The sequence below is a fragment of the Nicotiana attenuata genome, unplaced genomic scaffold, assembly GCF_001879085.1.
Source record: "Nicotiana attenuata strain UT unplaced genomic scaffold, NIATTr2, whole genome shotgun sequence".
Classification (NCBI taxonomy): Eukaryota; Viridiplantae; Streptophyta; class Magnoliopsida; order Solanales; family Solanaceae; genus Nicotiana; species Nicotiana attenuata.
In genome coordinates, this window is record NW_017671223.1 from 148,248 (window position 1) to 160,367 (window position 12,120).

Sequence of the window (12,120 nt, forward strand, 5' to 3'; positions counted from 1 at the left end):
CGTTTGGAGGAGAAGGAAAAAGAAAAAGGGGGCTGAAGTTGTTTAAAAAGTGGGTACAAGTTAAAACTTTTTAAAAAAATGGGTATAGGTTAAATGAGGGCGACCAAATAGGGCGCCCCGTGCAATTTTTACCCTCGAAAGCGTTTTGGCCATTTCAATTTTTCACGTCTTAAACTACTTTGCGAGTCGAATTTTCTTATTGATTCATCTCTTCTTCTCATACTAAACAATTACGCCTCAATCTCAAACTAATTAAATATTATTCAAATTCTCACAATCCATTTGACTGCCTCGGCCATTTAAAAAATAATAAAACAACTAGTTTTGTGGTAGATACTTTTTCTTTTCAAGTAATGCGCCAAACACTGATGCCTATAGACTTCTATGGGATATATTCTTTGAGGTAAAACTTTCTCGTCTTCATTCATGACGTCCTTTGATCTCAATCTCACAATGTCATTTCCTGTGAGCCAGAACCTCTGCATTTATTCATGGAAAATATTCTAAAAAAGACAGTTTGCCACGTCCCGATTAGATTACTTACCACTCTTAGATATAAGTAGGAAAAACCACAACAACAAAAATAAATAAATAAATAAAGCGCTCTTGATCCCTATAAAAAAGTTGCATACACCATATTTCAGCATCATAACAAACCAATATGAAGTATATGGTCAATTTGGTCAATGAAAAGGTTCCTGAATCTTGGTAACTAAGACAGCAAGGGATAGCAAGCATTCAAGAGATATAAGGGTTTCACTATAACACAACAATATTAAGTAAACATGGTTCAGTTTGGGCAACTAAAAAACTTCCTGAATCTTGGTAAACAATCAAGACAACAAAGGGAAAGAATGCATCCAAGAGAGAATGGTATCACTACCTTTCCCATAAGAACAGCTTCAACTTCCTAACGATAACAATAGCATATTTAGCTACATGCAAATCAATTTGCTGATAAGGAACGCGCTAACACAAGCACAGATTCAATGCTCGAAGCCTTGAAGGGTTAAATACTGGGCAGCGCCAAGAACCAGGACCGAAGAACTCTTGAGCAGCCTTCTGGTACATTTCCCCTTTCCCTGGATGCAGAAAATAAAATTCCTCCAAGATTTAAACCTAAAACTTGTGGAAATACAGAATATTCAGTGCAGTGGTGGGAACACAAGCTTCAAGGTTGCCCTGGGAGAACCAGCTTTGGATAATGTTCTGAGGTGTGCTAGTGGGGGTAAGCGGCCACCTATCCACCAACCTGAAACCAAATTCTGACGCTGCTGAAAGTATAGATGGTTCATCAACTCTGCGAAAGACGTGACAAAGGATTAGAGCTGGTGTGCAATCCTCCTTATCGCCTCTGCCAGATCGGATCAGCTCTTTTGCAGTTGCAAACAAAGGAGAGATTGCATCAGCAACATACGTGACATCTGTGCCTATTATGACATCGAAACCTCTATCATTTAGCCTTTTGATAGCCTCTACATCATCTCTATTTCCCCACTCAAGCTTTTTTGTTATTAGACTTGCACGAGTTGATGGTTGGAGATTCAGAGCGACATTCTGGTTTAATAGATCAAGTGCTTTTGTGTCTCCATCAGTGGCAACCACAAGATTAGCAGATCTAGCAGCAACCATGGAGCAAATGCCCCCACATCCACAACCCAGCTCTAAAACACTTTTGCCTGAAACAATGGTCTGGTTAGTAGCAAGGACAGAAGCCATAAGCCGAGCTGATTCCCATAACATTAAGCCAGTTGATTTGCAGGTATGCTGATACTCTTTTGAGAGGACATTTATCTTGAAAGAATAGTCTCTGGAGATGACATCAAGAATCTAGAATGTTGACGAATAAGCATGTAAGTCGGTAACTGGCGGATAAAACGTTGAAACATTTAGGAATCACTTTATACAAGCTTTTACGGGGATCCAAGTGACCCCAACTTCATAATTCTGAAGCAATCATGACTAACCACCTGGTTCATATTAGAATATGCTACCCATTATGGAGGCAAAACTGACAACAGCTATCCTAGACTAAAAGTATCAATGTTTGAAATACTGATATTACTATTTAATCAGGAACCTGTATCTATAAACTCGGATCAGATACCAGAAGCAAATGATGAGATACAGCAAGAACATTTAGTTTATTTGAATTATAAGAAGGGTCACTTGCCACCCCTGGATCAATGCATGAGCATTACATGTATACATAGGCCATGATTGCTTAACCATAATGTCAGTGCTAATGCATAAGCACAAATTCTAGCCATGTTCCCTTCTGGAACTACTTACTCTATTATTATCCTCGCAATTTCTGTATCTTCATAACAGCAAGAGGAATTAACACTAGAAGTGAATGAAAATTCTGTACCTCCTCCTTGGGAGATGAAATACCAAACATTTCAAGAGCCATCCCGTCGGAGATATCAACTTCAGTCTCATTTGCAGAGTGTTCAAGGGAAACTTTTTGTATTTCAGGCTTGTCATTATCCTTACCAAGGAATCTCACCTTGCTTTCAGTTTTCCCTCCAGATTTCCCACTACCGACACGAAATACAGCTTGAACCCAACGCCTGAAACCACAACAATAAAGTATGTCTTTATCCAATACACCAACAGTAAATCAAAAGATAATACTCAAAGTCAAGTATCAAATGGATGAGATGTGGGGGGAACCCCAATACAAGAGGATAGCATTAATGCAATACAGTCTCTAGCTTTGATCTTCATCTAAGCATCAGTCCTTGATTGTATGTGGTCTGCGTTTTGAACCCACACCACAAACCCAACAATTCTTTTTAAAAAAAAAATTATCAAGACCACAACCCCAACAAATTAAGCACTGAAAGAGCAACTTTGAGCAGTGTGCAATATCAAGTTTCCAATAAGGAATACCTCCAAAGTTGCTCCGCATGTTGCCTCTCAGCTCACGGGGCAACTGCAAATACTCAAGACAAAGGTTGGAGGGGGGTCAGAAAAACCCTCGGTAAAATCTAAAATCTTTAAAATTTGAACAAACCTCCCACCCAAGGAAGAATTGAACATGAAGGAAAAAGCAATTCACTTCAATAAGCAAGAGTTAGACAAGAACGGCATGGCTAATTTTGCAGGGTAGGAAAGGGTGGAAGGAATGATAATTATGGATTGCTATGAAGGCCAGTTCACAGCTTAGAGAAGGAATATTACAGTTCTTTGCATGTCAAGCAAAGAGATTCCTTGGGGAAGGCCGATCTAAATAAGGACTGCCGCAAGGACTCTTCAAACTTGCTCCTTCTTCACATTATGAATCCACTTTAATTGGTTAAGAAACTGATTTAGGTTCAATGAGGTCATAACCAGGAAGAGAACTATCACCTTCAACAAGTTAGGGGTATATAGTTAACCTATACACAAAAGACTAAACTACTGGAGGAGTTAGCAATGCTGGAGCAAACAACAGAGAACAGGACCCAAACACAAGTTGAAAAGGAGAAACTAATGCAGATAAGACTGGAATTACAGCAAATAGCAAAGGTTGAGGAGGTTTCATGGAGACAAAAATCAAGATGTTTATGGCTTAAAGAAGGTGAAAGGAACACTAAGTTCTTTCAGAAAATGGCTAACTCCCACAGAAGGAACAATTACATTGACAGATTGAAGATAGGGGAGGAAATCACTGAAGGACCAAGAATCCATCAAAGCTGAAATCCTAAGCTTTTATCAAGGGCTCTATTCAGAAAGTGAGCAATGGAGGCCTAGTGTCAATTTTGAAAACTTAGCTAGGATCTCGATGGAGGAAGAAGTGTGCCTGGAAAGAGCCTTTGAAGAAGAAGAAGTGATGGCAGCCATCAATTCTTGTGCACCAGATAAAGCCCCAGGGCCTGACGGCTACACAATGGCTTTTTACCAAAAAACTTGGAACTTTATCAAGCCGGACATTATGGCAGCAATCAACCATTTCCACCATAACTGTCATATGGTAAAGTCCAACAATGCCTCCTTCATTGCACTTGTCCCGAAGAAAAAAGGTGCAGTAGAGCTCAAGGACTTTAGACCAATAAGCCTTATTGGAAGTGTGTATAAGATGGTGGCTAAACTTCTGGCAGAAAGAATGAAGACAGTGATGGGGAAGCTAATCTCAGGGGAACAGAATGCATTCCTAAAAGATAGACAGATAACTGATGCAGCTCTTATTGCAAATGAGCTGCTGGATGAGAGACTTAAAAGTGGAGTCCCTGGAATCCTATGTAAACTAGACATAGAGAAGGTATTTGATCAAGTCAACTGGTTCTATCTTCTGTCAACACTAAGGGGAATGGGATTTGGTGAAAGATGGATAAGGTGGATCAAGTTCAGTCTAACCACTGTCAAATACTCAGTCCTCATCAACAGATCTTCAGTTGGCTTTTTCTCCCCTCGGAAAGGGATTAGGCAGGGAGACCCTCTCTCGCCTTTTCTCTTCATCATAGCAATGGAAGGTTTGAGCAAAATGCTTGATAAAGCAAGGCAATTAGAATGGATTGAAGGGTTCAAGATAAGCAGCAACTCAGGGAATTCAATCTCAATCTCCCATTTGTTATACGCAGATGACACACTAATCTTCTGTGGGGCTGAAAAACTGCAGCTGCAGTACCTCAATCTAACCCTCCTTATTTTTGAATCTATTTCAGGTCTACACATAAACATGCTGAAAAGCATGATATATCCTGTCAATGTGGTACCTAACTTAGACGAGCTGGCAGGTATAATGAGTTGTGACATTGGCTCATTTCCTACTACCTACCTCGGACTACCCTTGGGAGCAAAACATAAGTCAGTGGAGGTGTGGAATGGTGTGATTGAGAAAGTGGAGAAAAGGTTAGCAACTTGGCAGATGCAGTATCTCTCAATGGGTGGAAGGGTGACTCTGATCAACAGTGTTTTGGACAGCATACCAACCTACATCATGTCCCTATTCCCTATGCCAAGTAAAGTCCAAAAGCAGCTAGACAAATTGAGAAGATCCTTTTTATGGGAAGGTAACAGTGAAGGTCACAAATTCCATTTGGTGAAGTGGGCAACTGTAACTCAGCCAAAGTCACTAGGTGGTCTGGGCATTAGAGATCTTTCAAAACACAACAAGAGTTTGCTAATGAAGTGGCATTGGAGATATGGGCAAGAAGGCACAAGCTTATGGAAGGAAATAGTAAAAGCCAAATATGGTCAGCTGGATAATTGGAGTACCAGAACCACAAGAGCTCCTCATAGGGTTGGGCCCTGGAAGCACATCAACAGCCTAAAGGAAGTCTTCCAACAAGAAGTGTCCTTCAAAGTTGGTAATGGAGCACATGTGAAATTTTGGAAGGATAAGTGGCTAGGGAACTTCACACTTCAAGAAACTTTCCCCACTCTATTCCACCTAGCTACTGATCCTAACTCAACAGTCGCACAGAATAGATCCAACAACACTTGGGAGGTCCTTTTCAGGAGAAACATACAAGACTGGGAGATAGAAGAAGTGCTTGACCTACTTGGAAGGTTAGCAAATTGTACAATGAGTATCCAGCACACGGATAAGCTACGATGGGGCACTTCTAAGGAAGGGGCATATACAGTGAAGGCAGGCTACAATAAACTTTGTGCTTTGAATGAAGTTATTGACATGTGGCCTTGGAAGCTAATCTGGAAAACCAAAATGCCTACAAAGGTCAGCTGTTTTGCATGGACGGCTCTTAAAGGTGCTATTTTGACACAAGACAATCTTTGTAGGAGGAGCTTCCAGATTGTTAATAGATGCCACATGTGTAAGCTAAACTCAGAATCAATCAATCACCTATTTCTGCATTGCACAGTGGCTATTGATCTCTGGCACATGTTCTTCTCAATTTTTGGTATCAGCTGGACACTACCCCAGAACATTAAGAAAGCAGTTGAAAGCTGGAGCTTTTGGAAAGTCAGCAAGGCCATCAAAAGTATCTGGAAAATGGTCCCAGGTTGCATATTTTGGTGTCTTTGGACAGAAAGGAATCGAAGATGTTTTGATGGCATTTCAACTCCTATTCACTTTTTGAAAGCTAGACGTTTGGTGTATCTTTTTAGTTGGAGAAATATCTCCCCTGTAAATAATGTTATCCCCTTTCTAGACTTTATTGGTTCAAATGAGCCTAGCCTGATGGCCCATTTTTTTTGGTTAGCTCCCTATGATTAGAATAGCACATGATGTACTGGAGCTAACATCTCTTCTTTTGTACTAATTGCATCTTCTTGATGCCAGCAATACAACACCTTACTTCATCAACAAAAACCTATATGCCTCCTACCTCCACGATTAATGTAGCTCAAGATGATCAGGTAAGTGCCTGACATGACAAAAACTAGTAAAATAGTTTACATATCTTTCACCATTTAAGAGAATTGAAGGTTCTGTCAAACATAATATGCCATATTATCTCAGAAGAAACTTTGTTTTTCTACAATCCGGAAATCCTTGAGGTCCAGCTCTCGCGCAATTCGAAACTCAGTAGATAGTGCTCAAAAGAAACTTTATTTAGGATAAAGTATTACATAAGGGTATTAATCAAGAAATTCAAAAATAACAAGACATTCAGCTTGCTAGAAGTGTTACTTCTAGCATTTATGCAGAGGCAGATATTAATTCAAGAGTAACTGAAGTTCTCTGAACGTCAAACCAAATGTGGAACCATTATACATACTAGTTAAGATGTAAGATGTAAAACTTTCATATGTCCAATTATATATGGCCAATCTACCTAGAGCTCAGAAATAGAAAACACCTCAGGTATAATGAAAAGCATACAAACCTCCCAGAGAATACAGATAACTCTTCTCAGTTCAATTGACGTTCTTTTTATATTGGGATGTATCAAAATCTTGGACATCATCTCATTTTTAGCTTTTACAACATTCAAAAATCCAAATTCATTAATAGCTAACAACAACAACTATGCTTCCGTCTCAAACACGTTGGGTCGGCTCTAAGAATCCTGACTAACCATATTTCTCCATTAAAATTCATCTCGGTCCAACATTATACAAAATAAAACTATAAAGTACTTTTTTATCAGGTAAGGACCTTTATTAAAAACTTCAAAAATGTACTAGGAATTTTCTATATTTTCTACTGGTATAAAAATCTCTAATAGGGGTAAAGAACTCCTAGAAAGACTAAAACCTAAAGTAAACGTTCTAACATGACTAAAACACTATTCTCGACTAATTGTATGGGCTATATACATCTTTTCTTCCATGACAACCCTATCTTTCGCTAATTTTGCATGGGTTCCAAGACATTGTTGGTCTTTCCAGAGAACTTCCTTCGTTGTGCTTTTACGTCTTCCTCGTTCCCTTAAAACACCTTCATTCACGATGATTTCACACCTGTGAACTGGTGCATCTGAAGGTCGACGTAGGACATGATTTTGCTAAATTACTTGCACCTTCTAGTGAATATGGCCATTTTTAATCTTGTCTAAGTTTGTATGACGGTGCATCCATCTTAGCATCTGGATCTCGGCAACACTCATCTTGTGGATGTGTTGGACTTTAGTGCCCCAACATTCTAATAATTTTGTTGGTCGTATAACTGTTCAAAGTCATTGATCTATTCCATTGTTGAACTTTGATGTGGTATTTCCTCTATCAAGTTTTCCAATTTATATGAAATTCTTTCCATTTTGGAACGTTAAAAAATGTTTGACAACATCTCAATATCATGTACAACTGTTACAACGGTCAAAAATTCAAACTCATTAATCTATACAAATTTTAAACTTTTATGACTAACTTTTCAACAACAATAATATTTTCTTTTAATATCACTAATATAATATTTAAGCCAAACTAAATCTAACTTAGTATCCAGTCAAATACTCGCATACAATAAAATGGAGGAAGTAACAAATAAAAAGGTAACAATCATATACCTATTCATCACTAACTCCCTTGACCGATTTTCCACTTGCTTGAAACACAAGATGTGCTCCTCAGAATCAAAACCATTTTCATTGAAGAGATTCACTAAGAACTCATCAGAAAAGTAGAAAGCCCGCTGTTGATAGAAATAAGATGCTCAGCAACAATATAAGTCCCGTTCTCTGAGAAAACTCAATTTGTATCAGTAGAACTTACAGTCCCATCACCCCGAACATAGAAGTTATCACTGATTTTTTGTTCCTTGGAAATAAGCCTTTCCTGGAAATACAAACCATGTATGTATAAATCATTCCCAAATATTTACATTTTCAAACAATTGATATTAAAAAAAAATATATCAGTAAGTCCAGAGATAAAATAAACAAAAAAAGTGATATTACAACCCAAACTTAATCAAGTTAAAATTCAAAGGCCGCCATCCCATCACAGTATTACGCAACATAAGAAGGCAATTAAGTAAATCCAAAATTATTGCAAAAAATAATCAGTTCATGCAATATGGTAAGAATAATTAGATTAAGATACTATGTGATGAAGTCTAAACCTGTGCAAGGTCACCAGTTGCATAGTCACGAAATAAGACACAGCCATCTTTCTGGAAAGAAAAAAAATATAAGAGTCATGATAATGAAATCAAACAGCACAACCAACGAAATATTTAAGAACTTGTATCTCACCTTCAGAACTTTTCTGATGTTTTGTAACATCAGAGGCATCTTCTCAGGGGATACTGCAGATAGAACAAATATCTGCTTAACAAGTCAGCTTATTTGTTAAATAATATATGTTGCATAATCTAACCAAAATTGGAACAGAAATAAACATTCAAGACTCATGCTTTAAGTAAATAATTACGGGCCAACATAATTTGTTATGCAGAAAGTGTGTCGATAAAAGTGGAATAGCCCACAAATTATAGAAAAAAACTTTGGTCGAGTACCATGGTAACAACATCCACTGATGAAGGAGAAATATACTGGATCAGGTCATCAACGGTTGGATCACAGACAAATGCATTCACCCGAGCATCATCAAAATCCTTGTGCGACTGCAATAAATACAAATAAACTTTTAACACAAATCAGTGACTGTATTTGCACTTTCGCAACACATCCTAGAAAAGAAACTTACTCTTCGCATCAACCACAAGCTAACATGCAACCTGTCAAGAAAAATTGCTCTTCTACCTTACTCAACTTCAGAATCTAGCTCATGAACTGCCCATTGTCCAAAACAATGTAAGGAGAGACAACACACACTCAACCAACATGGAACACTCTAACCCCCCCCCCCCCCCAGACACACTCAGGATTGGACATCTGGTGTATAGAAAACAAAAAATGGAGGCGCAACATTGGGTAAACCAAGAATATGGTTGACTCTTGATATCATGAAAAGAAGGGAGAAGAGAAGTGATTTTGATAATGAATGACTTGATTATTCCTCAAGCCTATTGGGATTTAAATATATAATTACAGTCTAGATATCTTCCTAATCACAAAACTCTAGGGATTGTAGAGCTTTCCATATTTAGACGGTGTACACTCTTGTCACATTTACATATTCTTAACACAATCCTATTAGATGTTCCAAGGAAAACCTTTAGAGCAATGGAAAAGTTTGTTTGATCTATTAACTTTTGGATTGCGAAAAAGTTAGTTCTAGCCTTCGAGCAACTGTTACAGAATGTTGTTATGTGGTGATAACATTAAAAATGAAAGAAATGAAACGTAAGATTATAAGACCCACATATCATGGACTAAGGCATTCTAATGTGCCTCAGCTCTACAAACGACATAGCATGGCAATGTGTTTCAAAAAGAACCCAACCCAAAAATAAGAAATCTCATATGATAACTGAAGCAGATATATCCAAAAAAGAAAGGACACATATCCAACACAAGCAGCAAGATGAACCAGATTTTGTCAATGACTTGTTAGAAGTTTTTTTGGTACAGTTTTTGAGAAATGGGCATGTCCAACAAGCTGAAAATTCTTAACCTCCACTCGATTTCAACAATATTTAAACAACTAAGGGCAAATACTTTATACCATTGTTACTTTTAGAGGACCACCGAAAGAACTAAATATATACCTTAACTAAGTTCACAGCTCGAGGTGAAAAATCGCAGGCATGGACAAATATATTTGGTATTGTAGCAAGCAAAGGAAAGATGGTATTTCCAGCCCCACAGCCAACCTGTAATAAGCAGTATACCATCAGTCCAAGTGTAATGGAAGAACAGATGAACCAATTCCTTTAACAAACAATATCACACAAATATATGTTAGATTGTGATCATTGCATAACAAGAAGGTTAACTAAGCTTGAAAAATTTAGGAGCTTTCAACAGCATTTATTTGAATGCCGAAAAAGGTGATAAGAAAATTACAACTCTATTGGTGGACACCACAATGGCACCAAAAGTTAAATGATGGTAGCAAATTGAGCTCCTAAGAAAATACAGGAGATAATCTCTACATGATGAAAATAGACAGGCATGTACATCCTGTCACAAAATTGTGCTAAAATAGATTGTTAGATAACCATTTGTTATAATTCCAAAAAAAAGGGGCTCAGAATATTCGAAGGATAAAAAGAACAAAAGCATGCTAAACTAGAGAATTACCTCAAGTATGACTTTCCCGTCAGTCCCCTGCAAAGAGTAAGAACAAGATCATATCAATATTCAAATGTACCATCACAGTTTGAGAATAAAAATCATAACTTTCCATAGTCTTGTTCACTCACAGAGAAGTATTGGCCCCATTCTTTGTCCAGGTAGTGCCTGTCTTTAAAGAACTGATTCGAATTTCAAATCCACAAGAAAAAACACACACAAAAAAACAAAACAAAAAGACAGCAAAGCATCATCAGTTCAACCACTCAAGGAGGATCAAAAATCAGGCATTGAGCAAATGTAACAAGTAAACAGTAGACAAAAAACAGAAAATGGTATAGTTAGAGTAGTAAATTCAGATCAAAGGGTTTAAAGAGGGTATAAGAAACTGTACTTTGTCTTGATGGCGCTTGTAAAAGATATCCCAGTACTTCTTTGCATCTCTTTCATACTTCTCTGTTACCAGAGGGGGAAAAAGCTACAAATTCAGTAACGAAGTAATCCAAATAACGTTAACCCAAAAAACAAGAGAGAGGAAGCAGGACCTCGCCAAAAGGGAGAGATTTCACCAGTGGAGGTGGGGTATATCTGTATCTTAGATGCTGGTGGCTGCTGATCCTTTTCCTCCATCCCCAACTTCACCACCCTAACTTGGACAATATTCTGCCCGAAGTCAAGATTTGGGGTTTTATTCTAGAGAGAGGGGGGGAGGGAGATTTTGGTTAGCTAATAATGGAGGCTCAAAAAGGCCGGGGAGAGGCGCGAGCATGACCTATCAGTTATAATTGTAAATCTAAACATTTTGGCTTAAGAATTTAGGTGGAATATAATTTTGTAAAAAAAAATTGTGTTTGAATGACAATATTTTCAGAATTATTGTTTGAATTAATTTTGTTTAAAGTGGATGTTTCCCTAAGCAGAATACTGTAGCTGGCAACTTGCTACCCTAGTGTGATCAAAAAAAATTCTTTTCTTTCTAACAGTGTCGTTAATTTTTAGGTTAATGTAATGGAGGGAAACAGAAAATGGAATAGTAGGTTCTTATCCCCTCTTTATTTCAAGTTGCTTCGAGCTATATTATATTAGTATTATTTATTTTTTTAGGTTCTTTTTAAGGCAAGCATACGATAAAGCTATTCGAAAAAGAGAGTGGGCCGTCTTATTAATTAGCATCATGTTTAGTCTAATCTATATATATCTATAAAGCTGGACATTGAAAAGGTGATGTGGCATCCTGATATGTCCAGCAATTCTCATTTAATTAATTAGTACTTCATAGAAACTTAAAATTCTGTATTAATTAAACAATAAACAACCGTTACTTGAAACGTTTTCTTGGGTCATTTACTAGACACTCTAAACGTTGCTTGGAAGCCCAACCTAAACAAGCCGTCCATTCCTCATATCTCCAAACGTCTCAAACAACTGTGCCCTCCCCAAAATCTAAGACAAGGCAAATTTGGAGCCGCTGGTGACAGACGTTCAATTCGAATCAGAGTCGGAAATCAAGGTTCAGCAACATAATTGCTCGCAAGCACTCACGTGCTTCAAGGACAATACATGAGTTTGCAGGTCCCTTTCATTGCTT

The 12,120-nt window shown here is 37.8% G+C and overlaps 1 protein-coding gene across 1 annotated transcript; it reads right to left on the minus strand.

The window, feature by feature from the left end:
* Window positions 1–638: 638 nt before the first annotated feature.
* LOC109206805 lies at window positions 639–11,316 on the minus strand. Its single transcript, XM_019369667.1, has 12 exons — window positions 11,078–11,316; window positions 10,927–10,988; window positions 10,664–10,714; window positions 10,542–10,568; window positions 10,007–10,111; window positions 8,852–8,959; window positions 8,589–8,660; window positions 8,456–8,506; window positions 8,107–8,169; window positions 7,902–8,026; window positions 2,372–2,573; window positions 639–1,830 (listed from the first exon to the last, which is right to left on the minus strand). The coding sequence occupies exons 1-12, from the start codon at window positions 11,160–11,162 to the stop codon at window positions 1,120–1,122; spliced, it is 1,662 nt and encodes a 553-aa protein (XP_019225212.1). The 5' UTR covers window positions 11,163–11,316; the 3' UTR covers window positions 639–1,119.
* Window positions 11,317–12,120: the final 804 nt, after the last annotated feature.